This window comes from Primulina huaijiensis, chromosome 6, assembly GCF_012295235.1.
Source record: "Primulina huaijiensis isolate GDHJ02 chromosome 6, ASM1229523v2, whole genome shotgun sequence".
NCBI lineage: Eukaryota > Viridiplantae > Streptophyta > Magnoliopsida > Lamiales > Gesneriaceae > Primulina > Primulina huaijiensis.
The window spans coordinates 21,249,676-21,272,575 of NC_133311.1; the positions used below are offsets into that span (position 1 = coordinate 21,249,676).

Sequence of the window (22,900 nt, forward strand, 5' to 3'; positions counted from 1 at the left end):
ATACCAAACAAAATATTTAGTTCTACGTGAGAAAAAAATAGTTTTAACTTTCATGTCGGTCCGCATGTTTTTTCATTTCATCTTCTTGAACTTAGAGACCTAAAAATTATAGTTCATATATCTAATTTGAGTCGATTGATACTATTAATTGGTAATTCTCTATTTTATTTTGAACGTTTTATACATACATTTGAAATTTTAGTAACTACAAGATATTTTTTTTTACTAGTATCAAACAAATATTATTCTAATATTATCAATACAATCTTAATTTGAGTCATTTGGTACCTGAAATACGTATATCGATATCATAATTTCAATTATATGTACTTATATCGACTAAAAAAAATGCAACATCTTGTACCCAAAAATTATAGTTACATATCTAATTTTATTTATTTGATACTTTAATTTTGTATATCTGAGTTGTGATTTCAACGATATATACCTGTGTTTCTTGTTTTAATTTTCGTATGATACATATTCATAAATAATATACTAAATCAAAGTTTAATGATATCCATAATTCAGAAAGACAGGCCGAATTTTCAACACGTACCTATTTTTTTTTTACCTAAAAAAGTCAAAGGAATCGAAATGGTAACACATGTAAGGCTTAGGCCAAAGAGTTCAAACAAAATCTTGTGACACGTTTGGTGTTGATTTCTAAGTTGCCCGCGGAAGGTGGTGGCTAGCTAGATAGGGGAATAGAATCTAGCAAAGAGAAAATGGGGGCCTAAAAAGATGAAGATAATATCGAAATGAGCCGCTTGGCATATGCTAAAGCTTGTAGAAACCGACTTAAATAAAGCAAGCGCATATGTCATACATACACGAAAGGGATATCAATATGCCAGCATCCTCTCTTTTACTCCTGTTAACCTTTTTTTAAAAGTAAGAAGTTGCGAGAGAGGAAGGGATTGAAATTACAGTGTATTGAATGAAAAACGTGAAAGCCCTCTAGTGGAATTATAGCAGTATATACAGAAGTGACCACCTAATTGTAAACTAACGTCTACCGTGTTAAAAGCGAAAATCATATCTAGAAGTCAGCTTATCGAAACCCGAGAAAACCCCATATGTCTATTCATGCATCAGATTCCAAAATCAGAATCATAGATATTTGATTTTCATCCGCAGACGGTTTTGTCAAACAGGTTGGATATGAGTGGAAAATGATGCTTGCGAGCTTTATGAGTGCGATTCGCACCAATTTTCCATCGATTTCAAAAGCAAATGTTTTTCTTTCCCGCAACACCACCACATCTATGTACACGGTATAAACCAAATACTATAAAACTGGATTTCTGATACTAGAAAAAACAACCAAAATATTTAAGGTGGTGACTTCCTCATCTTTAGCATTATGGGGGCAGGGTCATCACAAGAAAAAGATGAGGCTTCACACCCAAAAAAAGAAACAACAAACCCACCCATTACATATAACACAGATGGTAAAGCTACTCGCTCTGCTACAACACAAGTTCCACTGCCTCATAACTGGGAAGGTATATTAAAAGATGGCGGCTCACCAATTGAAAAATCATCAACAAACATGCAGCAGCTGCACGATCAGCTTTATGCTGGCATATTCTTGAATCAAAACAGGAAGGTGAGTAAACCATTTCTGTCACTGTATAATATGTGATCAACTATGATGAACATTGGTATACAAAATGAGTGCTGCATATATTCCCATTAAACCAGCACAAAAAAATTTCAAAAGAAAGAATACCAAAATATGATACAATTTTATTATAACTGTCATAACATCATATCAAGATTATGAGCAAGGCTGACGGGCAGAAGTGCTGCACCATGCTTCTGGGAAAATAAACAGCATCAATCATTTACACAACATTAAGTAACCATGTATGTCAGCAATGGAAAATATAAATTTTTACCAGTAAGAACAGTGAGTATCCTTTTTCTAGTTCTTATCACAGTAATTCAGTTGTTTGCAGAAATACTGGGTTGACAAGGAGACTAATAACAACTGCTTCATGTTGTTTGCACGAGATCTCTCAATAACATGGGCAGAAGATAATCGCTTCTGGAACTGGCCCTTGGTCCAAGAGTCCAGGTAATCACAACAGTAGTAGGTTGACAAGCAAACAACCTCGTGAAAGTTGTTTTCTTCAGGAAAGAATGATGAATGATACTTCTGCAAAAGAAAAATGGCCGTCTATATATCAAATATTTGACGAATATCAAAATAGTCAGACATTGCCATCTCAGAATAGAAGCAATATGGGTAATCAGCCCTGTTCAGAAGTGCATAACAGACATTCGACGAGGATTTCCACAAGGCAAAATCATTCTAGGATTATTTAGAACACCATGTGTCCATGTCTGCTTGAATGATTTGTAAAGGTTTTACTTTAAGTCGTTACTACATGAGGATGGGTTTGCAATATAAAATCTTATGTCGAATGCAACTTGTATTTGTACAGTAATGTGACTATTGCGGCTGCCGAACTGCTTGACGTCTGCTGGCTAGAGGTACATGGAAGATTTCAGATCGCTAGCCTTTCACCGGGAACTACATATGAAGTTATTTTCATAGTGAAGCTAAATGAACCTGTTTATGGATGGGAAGTTCCTGTGAATCTTAGACTCACTTTACCAGATGGAAGCAGACAAGAACACAAAGAAAATCTTATGGAAAAGCCAAGAGGACGATGGATACAAATCCCAGCAGGAGAAGTTAAAGCCTCTGCCGAGAAGGTGGGAGAAATGGAATTTTCTCTATATGAATACGAAGGTGGACAATGGAAGAGAGGGCTATTAATAAAAGGAGTTAGCATCCAGCCAAAGGCATGAATTCAGGAACATCAGTACTTTTAAATAACACGTTTCATACTTTCATGCACGAAGTTACCGTATAAAAAATAAACGATATTTTTCTCCTTGAATCCTAATCCACCTGTTTCATCCTCAAAAAGTAAAAGGGAACCAAAACTATGGAATATTGAAGTTATTAGTTTGATGCCTCTTATAATCCAATGAATTTGATCCCCTTCTGTCTGTGTTGGAAGAGTGCTTTTAGAGTCACCCGGTTTTACTGTAGGTGTTTATTTATTGGAACAGAAGAGCTAAAAATGCGGTAACCAAACTTATCAAATGTTGGAATTTGATAGTAACTTCGCATAGATAGTGCCCAAAGTGATTGCTCAGACCTAATATTTCGATTTATAATTATGTCAATATAAAAGATAGACATGACAGTAGGAACATTAATTATATAACCTCAAAATGCAAGTGTTCATAATGTTAACAAAGAGAGTTCATCTCCGCATCAGTCTGTAGTAGTACATCTGAGTAAGTAGGCAAAGTTGTCAACGGCTGATGTTTCTACTAGAAAAATAAAAATCATATAGAAACAAACAAACCAAAAGAAATTATAGTGATGTTGACCTGAAGTATCACTCTTGTCGAGACATGAAGAAAGTCCGTAGCTCTCAGGGTTGCGTGCAGTAATTTTCAGGTTCATACCAGAGTGAAAAATCAATGCCTTTAATCTTCGATTTCTCTGTTGCTGGACAAATTCTCTCAAGAAGCTGTATTCCATTTCAAGTCGATGGAATGTCAAAAACACATATTATTATATCCTTTTGCTCATTTATAAGGGTGAACAAAATCACATAGAATAAAGATGCAATCTTAGCATGGAGGATTCCATTGGACACCAAGACAGATATATCACAAACCGAAAAAATTGCACCCATCCATGCTAGAAACTGTCCCCCCAGCCTCTTCAACTATCTGCTCAAAAATGCATCAAATAGATAAGAAATTACTGTAACAATAATATCTTGTGAAAGGAATGTAAGAAAATAAAAAAGTGCAAGGATATCCAAAGCAGCTGTGAATTCAACCATTTAACTGGTGCTTTCATTCATGCTCCCGTATCCTTTCTCATTTCTTCCATTTTTCTTTGCCATTCAATACAATCAAGATAAGTTTTCACTAAAACTCATTAATTCATCATATTTTTAATGCAAAAGATATCTGTAATGTTTACTTTAAGTAATAATATATTAACTACAAAAAATGAGATGATGCCAATTTCCTGTTGTAAGTCATGGTACACACAAATGTGTCTATGGATCAGGCGAACATCTGTGATGTTTACTTTAAGTAATAATCTCAGTAGCTAATTGTTTTACAATCCATGACATCTGTCTTTTTGCTAAAATCGATGGAATTTGGAAAAAGAACTATTAACTGTGAGCATCAGATACCACTGTAGCGGCGGCGGACTTTCCTTTGAACAAGACACTCACAGAGACAGCAAAGCTAGGATAGCCATGAGCAAAATTTGTGGTCCCGTACACAAGAAAGAAGAAGAGGTCAGTAATATTTTTCACTGTTAAAAGTAAGTTAGCAAACAGAAGACCAAAACAACCATGGGCACATCTAAACAAAAACAGTGAGCAAACGATCCGAACCTAAGGGTCCAAATGCAGTTCTCATAGGCCCTCTTGAAACAATATCACAGCCACTCGCACTTTTAGGTCAAACACGATCACAACACCACCATCATATTTCAACCCAATTTTCCTCGTTCAATAAGTTTAATGCTCACAACATCAGATACATGGTTGACCCTTCTGGATAGAAAATAAGTACCGCAAGTGCAACTGTTGGAGTTTTTGTGGAGTTTTAGTCATCAAGCAATTCACTATCCTTGACAGCTTAATTTTAAAAATATTGGCTACTCAAGAAACACCGATTTCTTAAAGTCTCAATAATTTACAGTATCAATATCACCACTTTAATAGTTTTGTAGAGCTAAACATGGAAATAAATTTAATTTCCACTAGAAAAGCGGAATTTGGTAAACAAGGCAGAGAGAGTTGTTCCAGACAAGATTGATGGTTAAACCACCCTTACCTAAGGGATCAATGCACCAAAGATAATCAGAAGATGAATCCCCAACGAGACCTCCCTCTTTCCTAAGAATTAAGTGATCTTGGAAGTTTTTCGCACCACATCCAGAATAGCAGCCTCGTATTTAAAAAATAATGAAGAAAGCTAAGTGAACTTATACTATGAGAGCAAGCACAGTTTAACTGTGTACCCCTTGAAATATTAATGGGTTGATATCTAGTTTCACAACACGCAGACACATTGCAACTGAAAAGGGGAAGAGAATGATGATAACATGAACGAGAAGTTTCTATCACCGGGCAAAGTAATGATAATGCCTTACTGAAACAAATCTAGGAACAAATCCAAACCAAGACACAAACGTTAAAGAAAAACAAAATAACCATGCCATCTCAAATTGGAGAAAACCTTCACTTCAACTTATTTTATATTTTGGTTTTAAATATAATTATTTTTTATTTTTAAATTAAATAAATTGAAAACCTAATAATATTGATAAAAATAATAATAATAAATCATATGAAACATAAACTGATGTTAGGAATAGTAATAATGTTCCATATTTTATATTTTTACACGGTTTTGGGTTACAATATGAAAAATTCTACGTTTTAGCATGCTCTTGAGAAGATACAACTATTAACGAAGTACGTACTGAAATTCATTTTACATGTCTTGGTATTGATTGATAGAAACACACTTGTGATCATCTCCAAGGATCACAAATTTTAATAATATTTAGGAATGTGAGCCAACGTTTTTCTAAATATGCGCAACTCCTTTTCCAAAAATAAAAAAATATACGGCCAACAACTCGATCATTAAGGTAACAACTAATGGTCATCTTTTTATATCAGATTGAAATTTTATCGAGATATATGTTATGCTATACACAGACACTGTACATTTACAACACGTCGGAGCACTTGATACAAAACTGGTTAAGCAGCCTAAAAATAAGGCTCCCGGACTCTGGAATCAAAGAAGTTACACTGTTCCAGAAATGAACAGTCATCGACTCATTTAGAATTTTCTTGAAGAGGGCATCTTGTTCAAGTTGCTTGGTATTTGTGGCTGGTGCACTGAAGTACCTGCCAAGCCAACAAATGTTGAGAAATAAGTCTGAATCTTTTCAACAACAGAAATTCAGATATCTAAAAGCTGTCTACGTTGATTTCTTTTTTTGAAAAAAAACCACACACGCAAAGGATGCTTTTATTTTATGTTACACACTTATTGGACTAGGCCAAACCAACGAAATCCTTTACCCAGCATACCTCAACATCGTACTTTCACTAATTGGGAAGAAAATAAAAGAGGGTTGCAATAGGAGCTCTTTCTTCATATCAACAATATCTTTATTATTCGAAAAATTCTTGGCTACTCTGTTTAGAAGATCAGCTCCATTCCATCGCAACAGGGTATCATCATATGATGCGTAAAACTCTGTCAAGCATTCCACGATAAAAGGACTGCAAGAAAGGACACAAATCATTTACTGGAGATGGCATCCACATAAATACAAACATTATATGAACAATCCTGACTAATAATATTTTGCATTTGCCTTCAACCTTTTTAAAATCTGGCATGCTATATGGAATTAGGCATGTGGATCCATTCCCTGTTCTACATTTTATTTAAGGGCATCCTGAATTTAAACCTCAGCTAGAACCCCAAAAAAAATCCCCTATTGACCTAAGCATGTTTTCTATTTTATTATTGTGCTCTTGAACCCAAGTTATGCATCCAATGGATTTTCTTAAGCATCCTCCTGATATGTAATTTAAAAGCACGACCTGACAGCATAGCTAACTATTGACCTGTAGTATACATTCCTCTTGCAAAGTTCAACCCTTCGTGTTAATAAAAAAGTGAATCAAAACTTGAGTCTAGATGTTGTATTCTATGTCAACAGCAATAATCAGTAGAACAAAAAACAAAAGTGCAGAACAGAATTAATGATGTGATCAAATGAATACTCATTTGTCCATGCCAACGCAGAAAATGTGACAGAAAAATAAGAATGCAATAGGTGTTGAAATTTAATTTCTACGCAGATTGTAAAATTAACATATGTTGCTCTTGCATCTGAAAATACAAAACAAAACTTTAATTATATTTGATATATGTCTGCTAGCAATAAAGCAAATAAACAGGAGCTCTTCACAAATATCATAAGTAACAGAAGATAAATTTCAGTGAGCCATACAAGAACATGACAATAATTAAAACTTGTCGTTATTCATCTTACGACCACGTAACTTCATCAAAGAAACTTGAATAAGAGCACCCACCCACGTAGTGTTGAAAAGGGGACATTACCCATCCTACAGACTACAACAGATTAGCAGCATGAAGAATGCCATGATGATGGTGATTATATCAATACCATGATTCCTTCTATTCTCAAAATTCAACAATCTGACCTAAGCACACCAATTCAAAACATACAGGACAAAATTAAAATAATAAAGGAAGCAAAAATGACCAACAATACAAACAATGTACTATAGGACAGGTAAATTTCATCATGTAAGGAGGAATTTAAGTTACTTTAAGAGTGACACTAACATTTAACAAAACTCGAGAGCAGATGCAACATTTGTCGGTACCTGTGCTTTCTAAATGACATCACTGCACCATTTAAAGTTTTTTCAGCAAGCTCATTCTCCAGTCCAACAGTGTTATTGAGTTCAGATAATGGCTTCAACACAATGATGTCGGAATCAAGATAAACTCCACCATATCTAAAGACCACAACAAAAGGATTAGCAATAACTGATTGTGATTGCTGGAAAAGTCACACGAGAATTTCTGATTTCTCAGGTGATTAATAAATAGTTGTAACTATTAATATTTGTTGTTTGAAGTGTACCAACTGCTCCTTGGCAATGAAATACACCAAGTATTTCCAAGTAAATTTCATGGCTTATTTCTTACTCATGACAGAAAGAATACCAAAGAAAAAACAACCTAACACATATTATGTTTGAATTCACACGTCCGTAGATACAAATTTTCAATTGCTTACTTGTAAAGAGCAGCGAGTCTCACAAGTTCGCTATAGTGAGTAGGGTAATTCTTTGACTTCTTCCATTCTTGCCACACAGAAGCAAATATGTGAGTTGGTGTATCTTTCAACAGCTCATCGAGATTTGGCATCACAACAGCCACATTATAACTGGACAAGGCAACAACCTTTAACACAGGCATTTAGTTCCTATAATTTACATGTAGAGCGTCCAAAGTGCGGAGTTGTACTTTGGCTGAAACAAATATGCAACCTATAACACGATATAAGACTCTGTGCTTGACACTAACAAGAGATTACCCATGTTTAACAAATTCACCGAAGAAATTGAGCTCTATCGTTTCAGAGAACATCACTACACATGCCCGTCTGTGATGATATAGAATGCTCTCCAACGCCCTCTGCTGTCGAACACCAAACATCCATGGTGGTGAATTCCACACCGTAAAGACTCTAGTCTTACATTTTACTCTTCGGAAGAATGCGTCCAAAAAGTTCCCAAAAGATAGCCTCCCATCCAACCCTGGATAGTAACCCCATCTCTTCCCATCTGCATGTAGCTCTTTACCCAAACCCTCAGCACTCGTTCTTCTACTAATATAATCATTATTTAAAGTCTTCCTCTCCGTCCTCTTCGCTTGAATATCAATATTTTCACCCTTTCGTTCGAGATTTGCATTTTCAGATCCAGAAATGGCCAATGGTTTCTTGATCAAAAATGGGGTTCTCTTGAACTCGTAGAAAACACCCTTTTGAAAAACTTTATCGCCTTTAGTCAATCTTGTTGACCCGGTTCCATCGGGATCTTGCAAAATTGGATTATTCAAGGGATTCAATACCTCAATATTGGATTTGAACATTCGATCCCTCCGTAAAAAGTCTCCTTTCTTATCAAACCATTCACCCCACCCTTCCCTCAACACCGACCCTTTCAACAAGAAGGCATCTTCAACTTTCCTCACTTCACTCAATTTCTTACGCAATTTATCGTCCACCAAAACATCATCCGACCCAAACGCGGGCGCGGATTTGTCACTCTCAAATCCTAGATCTGATGCGAGTTTCAAATTGAAGGGAACATAATCTTCCCAGTCCTCAATCGAGCGTCTATTGTAAACTCTCCGCACAACTCCACTGACAGGATCAAAAAAGTAGTAGGGGGAAGAAATGGCGGTGGTTTGATTCTGGAGGGAGTCGTCTTCTTCTTCTTCGGTGAGGATATCGTCAGTGTTCTCAGAAACGGCATCGTCGAACTCGTCGATGCGGTCATCATTGGGATTAGATGAGCTGAGGGAGTCATTATCAAGATCGTCGAGGAGGGGGTCATACGAAAGAGTCGAATCGAAGGGGAGCTGATGTGGGTGATTAGGGGAGTGTGAGCTGAAAAATGCGAGGCGGCTGTGAAGTAGGGAGACGGAGAGGAGAAGGAGCACCGCCGCGATTAAAGCGCAAATGTGAGTGCCATAGCGGGGACGGCGGCGCGTGCGGAGGTGGCGAAGCATGTGACGCTTAAGATAACAACACGAAACAAATTCCCGAAATCTAATAGATACTCGCACTTTGTTATAGTTTTAAAAAATCATTTTAATTTAATTAATGAAACCCAAAAACTCGCGGTCTCATAGATCAAGTTTATGAGTCGAATCTCTTATTTTGGTCATCTACGAAAAATATTATTTTTTATGTTAAAGAGTATTAATTTTTATTGTAAATATCATTAGGATTGACCTGTCGTATAGATAAAAATTCGTGAGACCGTCTCACATAAGACTTACCCTTAATGAAATACGTTAATTACACATTAGGAGATTCATTGAATTTCATGATTAATAAATTTAATAAATAAACATGTAACGTTTTCTTACTTAAATATGTGATTTAAGACCAAGAGTTTTTATTTTGGGGGCTGGCTAAAAAACCTATGTCCAATTTTCATTATATTATTATCCTACCAAATTGCCATTTATTGCACTAAAACTCAAGATTTATATATTCTATATAAAAAAAAGTATCAATAACTTAACTTTTTAAGATCTTGCTCTGCTTTGAATACATAAATTGTGATAACACTATTCTATGGCTTGGTAGAGAGCCCACTTTTTGGGCAATTAGAAAAGTGATTATGTGAATCACATAATACTTTCTATCCATATTTTTTATGACGCGAACTTTGAATACAGAAGATGTAGCTTAAAAAATATTTAAATAAATTCAGATTTTTTAAGTGTTTTTATAAAAAAACAGAAATGATTATGATGTTTAAATAAATGTTATAAAGTGTTTTTGTTTTAATTTTTAAAAAATTAGAAATAAAATCGAAAACATAAATTTCAATTTTTAACCCATGAGTTTTTTTAGCCAAACGGGCTCGAACTGAACACAGAGAAAAGGAACCGAGAGAAATCAATGATGAGGCTATGGGTTAAAAACTAAATAGGGCTGGATATTGAGCTACTAGACCGACCCGCAGTAAGGACATGGGCCAGTTTGGGCTTCTGCCGTTGTTCCGCCCCTGACTTTGGATAATCCAATATATATATATATATATAGATATATAGAAACACATTTTTTTTTTTTTAACAGAAAAACTTGTAATTTTATTCCGAACCAAGAAAATCCTTGACTACAACTTTATTAACCAAATAGAAAGATCCCCTAACTTCCACACAAAAGGTGAGGGGATGAAATAGCAAAACCTCGTAAATTTCGTCCCTGGAACTGGATTTGCCAAGCCCTCACTTTGCAAGCGCTCTTGGGAATTTATTCTGATTATCCATGAATTCCCTCTCTTTTTTACGGTGATATATCTTCTTCTGTCTTTTATTCTCACATTTTGTTCAGTTGTCTGGAATTCGTATGAATTGAGCCTCCCTCGTGTCGTTTTAGCAGTGGCCCTTTGCTAGCTGGCCGAGCGGTTGGTTTTGGTTTGATCAATGCATCCAAAGTTACTGCCAAGAATCCATCTTTCACACTCTCTCGCCTCCCTCTTCAGTTCCGCAGGTAAGACTTCTCCCTACTTCAGATTTTTTTACTCCAAAATTTTCGAAATCCCTAACAATGTTGGCTTGAGGTGCTTGTGCTCTGTTAAAGGAAATTATACTTAGAAAAAATGCAGTAAACTTTGTCAAATATTGTAAATTGATTTCTAGTTATTAGTTTCCTTATTTGTAAATAATTAGACTTGATTATATACAACATAGTAGGACATTGACATATCACCTCTAATATAAGGTTGTATCGACGGGTTTTGGAATAATGATGAATTGATTCATTCGCCATTATTTCTTCTTTCATTTGTTTCATGGTATCAGAGCGTAAACCTGGGCATAAATTAAAATATCTAAAGCCTACCACCATGTGAGACGAAAAACAAAAAAGAACGACTCATAATGCAAAATGAGATAGCCCCAAACATCAGCTTTACCTCGGCCATTCAGAACAGCCTGGTGCTATCCTTGTTCGCAACCTTTAGTTGAAGATAACTATAGCACATGGAGCCAATCCATGACTATGACTTTGTCAGTCTAAAACAAATTGGCTTTCATAGATGCTTCGATCAAAGAGCCTGGCGAAAAGAATCTAGAAGAACATCAACAGTGGAACCGCTGCAATAGTCTGGCTAAGACTTGGTTGCTCAGATCGATGTCTAAAGTTATAGCTAGCTGCGTCATCGATTCCAAAGATGCAAGACAGATGTGGCTCGAATTGCAAGAGCGATTCTTGCATGTGAATGTGGTACAATTGTTCACTGTTGAGAATGAGATTCATAATTGTGTGCAAGGCAACATGTAAGTAGGATCTTGTTTAACAAAATTAAAAGTTTTTTGGGATGAACGTGATGCACTCTGCACCATTCCATTGTACACTTGTGGATCGATCAAAGAATTGAATACATTATTAGATACTCAAAAAACCATGAAATTTTGTATGGGCCTTAATGACTTGTATGTTCCTTCTTCGTCGCATATGCACGGTGTTACAAAATTGTCACCATCTCCTAGCCAAACTATTACTCCACCATCCTGGTCATCGATTCAACCCTTCCAACCAGTTCGATGTGGCAATTTCATCAAACCTCCTCAATATTTATAGGATTTGCACCTTGAGATGGCTCTCCCTTCAAGGACCGAACCAGCATCATCCCCGAATCTGGCCCAAACTTCGGGTATTGTTCATCCTCTCTCTAATTTTTATCTTGTGATAACATTTCTCTTGTTCGTTAAACATATACTACCACACTCACACTCCTCAAAGAACCCACTAGCTTTTCTCAGGCTATTAAAAACTCCAAATGACGTGAAGCTATGCAACATAAGATAACCGCTTTTCAAGAAAATGAGACTTGGAGTTTGGTCCTGTTGCTGTCTCATAAAAGACCAATTGCTTGTAAATGGCCAAATGGGTATAAAATAAAATTAAAGGCTGATGAGACAGAGGAGCAGTATAAGGCTCGGTTGGTGGCCAAAGGTTATAATCAAATTGGAGTAGATTACAAGGAAACCTTTGCTCCGGTGGCCAAAATGGTCACAGCTCATGTCTGTCTTAGTGTTGCAGCTTTGTGCGGTTAGCATTTACATCAATTAGATGTTAATAATGCATTTCTCAATGGTGAACTTGAAGAAGTATACTTGTCATTTCCTCCTGGTTTCGGATGAAAGGGGGAGAAACGTGTTTGCAAACTTCACAAATCAATTTATGGATTAAAACAGGCCTCTAGACAGTGGTTTATCAAGTTGTCTGATGCACTCAAAGCTGCAGGATACCAGAAATCTAAATCTGATTATTCCTTATTCGTCCGAAGTCATCAAGGTAGTTTTTTGGTACTACTGGTATATGTTGATGATTTGATATTGACTGGAAATGATTTGCAGGATATAGAGAACACTAAAATTTTCTTGCCCAAGCAATTCGAACTCAAGGATTTGGGGCAACTTAAATAATTTTCTTGGCATAGAGGTTTCAAGATCACGACATGGAATCAACTTGTCACAGCGAAAATATGCCTTGGAAAATTTTGGAAGATACTGGGTTCTTAGGTGCCAAACCTTCTCGGTTTCCTGTAGAGAAGAACATGTCACTTGCACAATCCGATGGAAGGCTTTTGGATGATGCGGCTACATACAGAAGATTAGCAGGAAGATTAATCTACCTAACTGTAACCAAGCCAGGCCTGACTTATGCAGTACATGTACTAAGCCAGTTTATGGACAAACCTAGACAGCCACATTTCGATGCATCCCATAAAGTGCTAAGATATATCAAACAAACGCCTGGGCAAGGGATCTTACTGCCATCCAAAGGTTCACTTCAGTTGCAAGCATTTTGTGATGCTGATTAGGCTCGTTGCAAGGAGACAAGGAGGTCAATTACAGGTTATTGTATTTTACTTGGTCAAGCACTTGTTCTTGGAAGTCTAAGAAACAAACAACAATATCTCGTTCAAGTGCAGAAGCCAGAAGCAGAATATGGCTCTATGGCCACTACATGTGAGATTACTTGGTTGAAAAATATTTTGAGATTTGAAAATAAACCATACACAATCAGTAACTTTGTTTTGTGATAATCAGACGGCAATGCATATAGCCTCAAATCCAGTTTTTCATGAGCGAACTAAGCGTATAAAAATAGACTTGTCAATTGGTAAGCGAAAAAATTCAAGAGGGGATAGTTCGTACAGCTCATATTCGAACTACAGGTCAACAAGCAGATTTGTTTACTGAGCCATTAAGTTCTACGCAGTTTGAAGTCTTGCTTAGCAAGTTGGGTGTCAACACTCCAACTTGAGGGGAGTGTTAAAAGGAAATCAAGATTAGAATATGCAGTAAACTTTGTCAGATATCGTAAATTGATTTCTAGATATTTGTTTCCTTATTTGTACGTAATTTGACTTGATTATAGGCAATATAGTAGGATATTGACATATCAACACTAATATAAGATTGTATCGGCTGCTTCTGGAATTTAATGAATTGATTCATTCTCCATTGTTTCTTCTATCATTTGTCTCATGCTCCGTTCAAAAAATTCTTTTCGTGCATTGTTTTTTCTTTGTTGAAGTTCGTTGTCGTTTCCCTGCCTATGTTGTTTGCCTACAATTGAAACATGTTCTTCATTTCTTTTGAAAGATTTTTGAGGTAGTAAGCTCGTGATGTGGTAATGTTTTATGTAGCAATTGCTCAGTTCTAAGAAAAAGTTACTAATTTCATTAAAAAAAAAAAAACTCTTTTAAGTTTCTTTGCTGACCCAAAACTTTCGCCTAAAAAAAGCTTTTTCCCTTTTAAGTCATTTACACAGAGAAAAAACGAGTTCTCTTGCAGCTACCCATGATTAGTTTCTTTGTAAATATTGACGAACTTAATAGGTTTTTGTTAACCATGCCTTTATCATGTATCTTTCAGTGCCTTCTCATCTATACGCGCAAGTGATGAAGAGGCCTCTGCTAGGGCTGCTGCTCTCAATGCTGATAGTGAAGCACCAACAATGTATCAACATTTATTCTGGCTGATGATAATAGTGCATTGATTCATTTCACGTGAACTTTTTCCTATTTTTGGATGAAAATATCCATGCATAAGTTCAGGCAATTTTATGTGGTTGAGATTGATTTTGTCCCAATTTTGGTGCCTCGTAGTTTCGAATTCATGTCTTTCCATTTCCTTCTTCCTCCTTTAATATCAAGACTATTCTCGTGCTACTGTTCTTCAAGAGTTGGGACTTGGAATAGACAACGAGGAAAGATGAAACATTATGCATTGACCTAAACTTGTACGGATTTTGAAATGCTGTATTGATTAATAGTAGGCTCTTGTGAAAAATCTGTTGGGGTGCATCCTGTTCAATTTTCTTTTCTTCCTTTTTAATACTATCACTTCATGTGTTTTTCGCATTCTATTACACCCCCTAGAAATTCTAGAATTCCCTCAAACTCATTTTTAAGGATATTGAGTTTCACTTGTTTTTTTTTTGTCATTTTATAATATTTGTATGTACTGTCTGGAGTGTGTCTTGATGCTTTATCGTTCATGTCTTTCAAGATTCGACAAGATTATTGCAAAGGAGATCCCTTCAACCATTGTATATGAGGATGAAAAGGTACTTGCTTTTCGAGATATTAGCCCACAGGCTCCTGTTCATGTTCTTGTTGTACCAAAGTTACGAGATGGTTTAACGCATCTTGGGAAGGTGTGTCTTCCTTTGTTTTACTATGTCACTATTGGTTGCTTCATATGCTTAATGGATGTTATATGTGGTTCACAGTTCATACTTTAAATTATTTACTCTTACGCCAAGACATAGCAGCAGAAAGATGGTAAAAAATGTATGAAATTTGACTTTTAGAACAATATTTAATATATGCGTAAAGGATACAATTTGCTGCGGCAACAATATTTAATATATGCGTAAAGGATAAAATTTGTGGCAACTGTTTATGATGATTATTCTTTGATATCGTACCTTTGTTGTGTGCTATCTGCTTGCAACCAGCATTAGCCCCATTATGAATAGATTTTATTGATAATCAAGTGATGTTACTTTTTTCACCATTTATATGTCAGTATGATCACGGAAGAGAAATCATACTAAGATTTTTAGATTCAGATCGGTGATAAACTTTAACAAGAATTGTTAGTGTTTAATAGGCAGATCAAAGACATGGAGAGATTTTGGGTCACCTTCTTTATGCTGCGAAAATAGTGGCTGAGAAAGAAGGCATCATAGATGGTTTTCGTGTTGTTATTAACAGTGGCCCATCTGCTTGTAAGTTTCACTCTATTTTCTCGATTATTTGCTCTTGACTGTGTAGTGTGTGGGCACAAGAAATAAGTGAGAATGAGTGTCCAATTCCCTATGCTCAAAGCATTGTCAGAAGAGGGAAAAATTTAATCCAGGCCCCCATATTTGGTCTCGTATTTGATCCTCATCATTGTATTATTACAAACCTCATCATTCATCCTTTAACTTCCATTTTGTTGTCACATTTTGTTCCCATCATTTAATAAATGTTCAAATTGCCCCAATTTTAGCCTGAAAATGTCATCCTCTTCCCTCTTGTTAATGTTACGAACATGTTTTCAAATGATTTGGCACATTGCGATTGGGTTGTAATGTCTTTCTTTTTTGTTATTGTAAGGGTAATATTTCAAGTCATGGAATATGATAGTATACTACCGAGCCTGAAAAGCCCAAAGGCATTAGCACAAGAATATTACACCCGTTTCTGTAATGCAGATGATAAATAGCACCCTTAAAATGATCACTCATCCCTGTCTAACCTTTTCAAACAAAGGGATCATCCCGGCAAGAAAATTAAAGTATCACTGTTTATTCCAAGGTCACCTTACCACTTACTTATATGTAATAAATTAATAAATGGATTGAAGTTGTGATGTATTAATATTTACGACCTGAGCTATCCAAAAATGATAACATCGTGTTTTCTTTAAATTCAGGTCAATCCGTGTACCATCTCCACTTACATGTGCTTGGAGGGAGACAGATGAAATGGCCAGCTGGGTAATTTTTACCAGTTAAAGGTGGATCACTAAATATTCATTTTGAAGATAAGTATGCAACTTTGTGGCAAGTGTAAGGATCTTCATTCGTCAATAACATCTTAGAAAGGCAACTTAATGTTGTTGCTCGTGATAATAGGAAGCAGACAATTTTTTCTATCGATAAATAAAAATTTATAGATTTAATTACACTGACCGTACCCAAATGATAATACAATCCTAACTAGGTAGATGAAAATTATAATCATGTGGATACCTGGAGTAGACGCTATACATGGAGTATGAGTGTCTTCCCCAAGATCTGAATCTTCCTAAACAAGATATCAATAGAAAGCTTCAAACCGCTTGGCAGTACGAGCTGACCACACTGTGTAGACTGCATGTGACGTGCCCGGTACTCTTGCTTTCGTGGCACAGGAGGTGCAGTCAATATTCGTATCATGCAAATTATACGTAGCTAGCTATGACAACCGCCTTTTTGAAAGAAATAACCACTTGCAGCTATAGGTACTACGTAGTATGGTAACTAGAAGAGGATACTTTAAGGCTATAAACATGACCGGCACAGTAGCAAAGAAAAACAAAAGAACAGTTACTGGTGCTAATCCGTGTTGATAGAAAATAAGACAGGTGCAGAACGCAACCATCATCGCGGCTATGGACACAAAAAGGGATGCCACCCCAATCACTATCCAAAAAGGCAATGACTCCAGGAAATCATTTTCTGCATAGCGAGACGTCAGTATGGACAGAAACATAAGCATTGATGTCAAAGAGGATAGGGTTGCCACTGCCTCAGAGATAGGAAAAACATAAAAAAGCCTGTTGTGCAGTAGACTTGGAGAACCGGCATTGTTGTAACCACCGGGCACTGTAAAGGCAGTTGTGAAAACAACCGTGGCAATTAGCATCGCTACGAGCATGCATGATTTGGCAATCTGCTTCATCATTTTTTCACCTTCTTTCATCAAGCCTTGGTGCTCTGAGATGAACACATCGTGTGGTGTTTGGCCTTGATTGTTTTCCATGTTTCTGTATGAGAGTTTGACTAACTTTTCGACTTCCTTAAACCACAATACTTCTCGTTGCATCTGGAGAGCTGCCCCTGGTATGAGATTGAGCTGATTTTGAGGGGCTAACCTGCCGGCCAAGTGCAATATATTATTGCCTTCAGTGTCTATATATGTCAGTATCAAATCTCTGACACCGTGTAGTTCGTATATCAAATTGAAGCATTGAACATGGCGATGCAAAACAGCTATATGAAATATGCTGTGTATGGACTCGTTGACTTTGTAAATGAAATCCGGATAACGACCAATAAGCTCGACCAAGAATTCATGATTTGCTGATTCTGCGGCTGTAAAGAGCAGTTTTGCATTAGCGTTTCCAAAAGCTTCCGTATTACTAGCTTGTCCTGTTTCGATATCATTTTGTTGGTGGCGTGATGCGGTAATATTCCACAGATAATCGAGCAATGTATATGCATCACACGATTCATCATCCACATCTGCTGGCGACAGTTCTTGCTTCGGCCACTTCATGTTATGAGGTAGCACTGGAGCATAAACAACAAAAAATATCATTTAGCAACGTATATGTAATTACAAACATAATGGAATATATTTGCAAAATCACTTACTTGCGCGGGCAATGGTTCTCCAATTGAGTCCTTGTTGCCTGGTGTCTCTAGGGCCACGAAAGTGTGATGGATTCCGAGCAAGCACTTGTAAAGGTGTCTCGCCATTGCTGTCTTCGATTCCAGCTAGCGTGTTATTTTGTTGTAAGATTCTCATAGCCAGATCTGCATCCATGAATTGTTTAGTAGTTATACATATTGTGCAAAAATGCTTCTTTTCTTTTTTTTTTTGGAGATAAAATAAACCCGAGTTCATCACTCACCATACAACCCAGAGGCGATGGATGTCGTGAGAAGCTCAATTTGATCGTTCTCATTCCACATCTCAAAGCCGGATAATGGGAAGAGGTAATCGACCATGTCATGGTGGCCTGAAAATGCCGCCATATAGAGTGGGGTGACACAACCATCACCGCGGATCATGGGCAATTTTTTGTTCTTCTGTACCATCAACATAGCGATATGGACATGCCCAGCGACGGCAGCAAAACTGAGTGCAGTGTGTCCCTTTTGATTATTTATTTCCAGTACAAGGGAAGATTGGTCGCCCATCTTTTCCAGTAAATTAGCAACAAAAGTGCCATGCCCTTCCAAAGCAGCAACATGTAATGCAGTTTCCCCCCCTTCTGTTATGCGAGATTTACCCAATGTCATATCGTTGGCCAACAAGCTTTCAGCAGCTTCCCAGTCACCCTTCAGTGCAGCTTTGTGCAGTGGAACACACTCACTCAGATATCTTCCTTCTGCGTGCGCACAAACCAACTCGACCGTTAATATCTATATATAGTATTTATCAAATTTAAACTTTCTTTACGGACAAACTTTTGTATTGTGGTAAATATTTTTTATGATTATCGAGTCACTCCCTAACAACCATACAATAATATGTACCATATTTTTCTTTTACACTTTATTTTTTTTCATGCCACTTTAATTTAAAAAAGAGAATGTCTCATATGAGATGAGTCAGTCCAATCGATATCTACACTGAAAAATAATACTTTTATTTCGAGCTGTTGTTGGCGTGAATGGTACTTTGTCTCGTGGGAATTCAAAAATTAAGAGACATTCAATCTAGAATTTTATGAAAATCTAGTGGAATTCAAAATATTTTTTTTTTATAATTTAAAAAAGAGTTGTGATATTCGATCTTGATTTTTAAAAACTATATAAAAATTTAAAGGAATTCAAAAATTACTAGACCAAAATTGCGTATTTACCCTATTTTAAAGCATAATGTTAAATAAAAAATGGTGTTTAGTGGAAAATTTATAAAAGTAAATAAAATACCCAGAAAGCCGAAAGCTAAAAAAATTGTTTTGAAGTATGTGTTGCTTCAGTTCAAATTATTCTCTTTTAAAAAAAATTATTTCTAACTATTGCGTACGAAATTATGAATAGAAAACATATGTTAAAAAAATGAACTTTTAAAATAATTTTCCATTGACTCGAGTTGATTTATAATCAATCATTAATGATAATACAATCAACAAAAGTCATATAAAAAGACATAATATACGTCATATGTTTTGTCAATCAGTACGCCACAAGTTATAAAATCAATTGTGAGAATTATAATAGACATACGAGGGGATCATACATGCATAGTAGGTTACATAGGATAAATTTAGGATTTTAGCTAGTATTGTAAGTTGATATGTTTTGAATTTTAGTTATGTAATTTATTAAAGTTTAGTTTTGATCTAATAATTTGGATAATTTTTTGTTTATGATATTTTTTTACCGTAAATAACCAAATTCAACGAATATTGTTTATTTGACATAGATTCTTTTTACATTGCTCATATGATACAAATAAAGTCCATGTTATATACATTAAAAATTAAAATCAACAAAGCCAAAATAAAGGAAAAAATAAACAAGAACGACACTCAATATTTAAAATATGAGGAAAAAAGCTTTTTTTATTATGTTGATTTTAACATATGTGTAGGACCAAGCGCTTGTCGTTTTATCAAAAATTATAACTAGTGGTAACAGTACAACTCAAATTTTTTAAATTTTACAGCAGTTTAAATGTCACGTTTTGATTATGCTATCCATTAAAGACATTTGTTGCACACTAGCAATCTCCCTATTGCACTTCTTGCGATCAATGAAATCAAATTTGTGACCTTTATTCTGACACCAATTTTAGAATAGAGTATTTATCGCTTTACCAAAAGTTATAGCTGGTGGTAACGTTACAACTCAAATATTTTAAACCGCGACTCAAATGCTACGTTTCGATTACTCTACTCGACAATGTCAATTATTGCACACCAACAATATGCAATATATGTTTTATTATCGTCATATAAGTGACGTATGATAACATTAATATTAAATAAACAATATTATCTTGAATTTAATATTTTGGACACAAAAATAAATATTAAATAAAAGAAAATCTAAGTTATTAGATGAAAAACAAATTTTGATAAGTCATATGAATAAATTCCAAAACATACAAACTTACAAAATCAAAATCCTAATTTTTCCTAACATAAGTGATTTCAAATAGTTCAATTAAATTTTGAACTAAATGAATTTGAGATATATATTTGAAATCAAATCCACTCGAATCTTTCCGTCTAAAAACAATCATAAGGATATTTATGGTCCTCCCTGGACCACTGAACCCACGTAGCTCTCACCCAGCCATGCTTTATTTTAATCATAAGAATTTTTGTTCTGGAGTTAGTTACGGAACCAGAAATTTGGTTCTGTCGATCTAGACTATAATTTAAACGAGAAATTGGTCTTCAGTCCTCAACCGTCGATTTTTTTTGTGTTCAATTCCTGAGTACTTTTTTAGTACTACATTTCCACATGAAGTGTACCACATTTTGTACGACATAGTACCACAATTTTGTGGGTAGGGAGTGAACCCAAAGAAATATTTTGATTGGTGATTTTTCACCAACTTCTCCTAATTTAAACTCTAGATTTTTTTACTATTTTAAATTAATTTACCCAGACTAATATCATATTATTCCAAAATTATACAAAATTTACATATAAATTTTTCAAAAAAATAAAAATAAAAATTGGAGCCCGGGTATTTGTACATGTGGCTCCGCCCGTGTCTGGAGGCTGGAGCAAGCAGTAATTAAACCTTTGTACATAAAATTAATTTAGAGCTATGATTTTAAAATCAAATAAATAAAGTTGATGGAAAACTTCATGCGTGGGTTTCTTCCTAGTATCTACGTATACGTGTAGTAGCGCATATATATATATATATATAACTGTATTAACCGAATTACCAATACGTAGTACTTACGAGATGATGAAAGAAGTAGACGAGTTGCTCTTCGTTCGAGCCTTAGCTTCTCATGGTTCGCTTCTTCTTTCGATTGGTAACCACCCATTTCTCTAATCAGTAACACACCTACATATATATATGTGTGTATATATATATATATATATAGGGCATGCATGCACGTTAATAATGATCATAAAATACAAATCAATCTGGTCTCGATCAAATAACATGGGATCACATAAAATATCTATAATCTCAACGTACTACATATTAACATAGCCCTAGCCTAGCCGGATAACACTTTTTTCGCAGACGGCGGAGTGAAATTGTATGTGAGTGTACGTGTGTATTTGAAATTGTTGTGTGAAGAATGAAAGGGTGTTAATTAATAAAGGGAAAAAGGATTAGTTACGTACGTAGCGAAGCGGAAAATGATGGCGTCGATCGAGTTTGCTTTCCTTCACTGCAGGCTTGATTGACTTATTTAACACTTGGAGGAGCTAGCTAGTGTGGTGATCAGTGCGATTTTGGGAGTTTAATTCTTTCTAATTGGGTTTTGGTCAATGCAGAAACTACCAACTAATTTCATACATATATATAATTCAAGATGAATTCAATCAAATTATTGAGAAAGTGGGTAGGAACGACATGATCACGAGTACCAAATCCCCATTAGATTAATAATATAGCCATTGTAAAATTGTTTAATTATTTTTTGTTGTTTGTCGTTTGGGCAATCTTCTTGGCCAGCATTTGGTGTGTATATATATAAGAAGACTTAAATTAGAAGACTTAAATTAGGTGGATGTTCCAACATGGGCCCTCTGTGAAATTTCTTGCTTAATTAAAAGCATTCTATTGAAGTGCACCAAGAACATGCATGAAATTATATATCTTCTTTTCTCTTCCGGCGGCTCTGGAAAGGCCTCGAGAATGGGTCCCAATTGTCTCTTCTAAAATAATATTTAAGGGAACAAATACGATTTATATATAAAAGGGAAAATTTTATTGGCTCATGAATTTTTTTTTTTTTTTTTACAATCCACGGGTCATAAGCATGATCCCGTATCGGGATTTCCTAAATCATGGAGTCTGTGATAAAGTTTTAAACTTGAGGAATATTCTATTCAATATAATTATATATTTTATATTTTATGAAGGGTTATTGTTAATAAGAGAAGACATTCATGTGTGAACAGTTAACGGACCAGTAAAACAGAGTACCTAGTATGTGCATACACTACAAGAAGAATGATTTTCCGCAGCACGTCATCAACAGCGTGCATTAAAAGCACGCTGCGAATACGACTTTTCACGGCATGCACCCATATGTGCGCTGTTAATAGTCTTGCACTTGAAAAAATAACGGCGTGCATTAAAAGCACGCTGCAGATAGTAATATCCCCAGTATGCATTTATGTGTGCTGTTAATAAATTATATTTTCGCAGCACACATAAACATGCACGCCGTTAATAGTATTATTAACAGCGTGCATGTTTATGTGCGCTGTTAAAAGTAAATCATTTTTTTAAAAAAAATCATGTGTAGACAT

The 22,900-nt window shown here is 35.5% G+C and overlaps 4 protein-coding genes and 1 long non-coding RNA gene across 12 annotated transcripts; 2 read left to right on the top strand and 3 right to left on the bottom strand.

The window, feature by feature from the left end:
- Nucleotides 1–1,310: 1,310 nt before the first annotated feature.
- LOC140978236 (lectin) lies at nt 1,311–2,921 on the top strand. Its single transcript, XM_073443104.1, has 3 exons — nt 1,311–1,612; nt 1,965–2,083; nt 2,454–2,921. Exons 1-3 carry the CDS (start codon nt 1,367–1,369, stop codon nt 2,821–2,823), a joined length of 735 nt encoding a protein of 244 aa, XP_073299205.1. The 5' UTR covers nt 1,311–1,366; the 3' UTR covers nt 2,824–2,921.
- On the bottom strand, nt 1,949–5,314 carry LOC140978237 (uncharacterized). 4 transcript variants are annotated; one of them, XR_012175544.1, is made up of 3 exons: nt 5,133–5,314; nt 3,418–4,896; nt 1,949–2,164 (listed from the first exon to the last, which is right to left on the bottom strand). It is a non-coding gene; the product is annotated as an uncharacterized lncRNA (long non-coding RNA). The 4 variants fall into 4 exon arrangements; XR_012175543.1 differs by having other exon boundaries at nt 3,418–4,643; nt 4,897–5,314; XR_012175545.1 differs by having other exon boundaries at nt 3,418–3,765; nt 4,229–5,314.
- A 379-nt stretch (nt 5,315–5,693) lies between these two features.
- LOC140978238 (uncharacterized protein At4g19900-like) lies at nt 5,694–9,480 on the bottom strand. Its single transcript, XM_073443105.1, has 5 exons — nt 8,228–9,480; nt 7,928–8,077; nt 7,509–7,643; nt 6,171–6,365; nt 5,694–5,984 (listed from the first exon to the last, which is right to left on the bottom strand). The coding sequence occupies exons 1-5, from the start codon at nt 9,427–9,429 to the stop codon at nt 5,801–5,803; spliced, it is 1,866 nt and encodes a 621-aa protein (XP_073299206.1). The 5' UTR covers nt 9,430–9,480; the 3' UTR covers nt 5,694–5,800.
- A 1,066-nt stretch (nt 9,481–10,546) lies between these two features.
- On the top strand, nt 10,547–16,631 carry LOC140978243 (14 kDa zinc-binding protein-like). 5 transcript variants are annotated; one of them, XM_073443112.1, is made up of 6 exons: nt 10,547–10,725; nt 10,817–10,927; nt 14,326–14,409; nt 14,962–15,109; nt 15,568–15,685; nt 16,378–16,631. In XM_073443112.1, exons 1-6 carry the CDS (start codon nt 10,703–10,705, stop codon nt 16,443–16,445), a joined length of 552 nt encoding a protein of 183 aa, XP_073299213.1. In that variant the 5' UTR covers nt 10,547–10,702; the 3' UTR covers nt 16,446–16,631. The 5 variants fall into 5 exon arrangements, with proteins under 5 accessions (XP_073299213.1, XP_073299216.1, XP_073299217.1 ...); XM_073443115.1 differs by having other exon boundaries at nt 10,817–10,918; XM_073443116.1 differs by having other exon boundaries at nt 10,591–10,725; nt 10,814–10,927; nt 14,962–15,019.
- LOC140978240 (uncharacterized) lies at nt 16,604–21,684 on the bottom strand. Its single transcript, XM_073443107.1, has 4 exons — nt 21,366–21,684; nt 18,343–18,822; nt 18,083–18,244; nt 16,604–17,998 (listed from the first exon to the last, which is right to left on the bottom strand). The coding sequence occupies exons 1-4, from the start codon at nt 21,520–21,522 to the stop codon at nt 16,902–16,904; spliced, it is 1,896 nt and encodes a 631-aa protein (XP_073299208.1). The 5' UTR covers nt 21,523–21,684; the 3' UTR covers nt 16,604–16,901.
- Between the last annotated feature and the right edge of the window lie 1,216 nt (nt 21,685–22,900).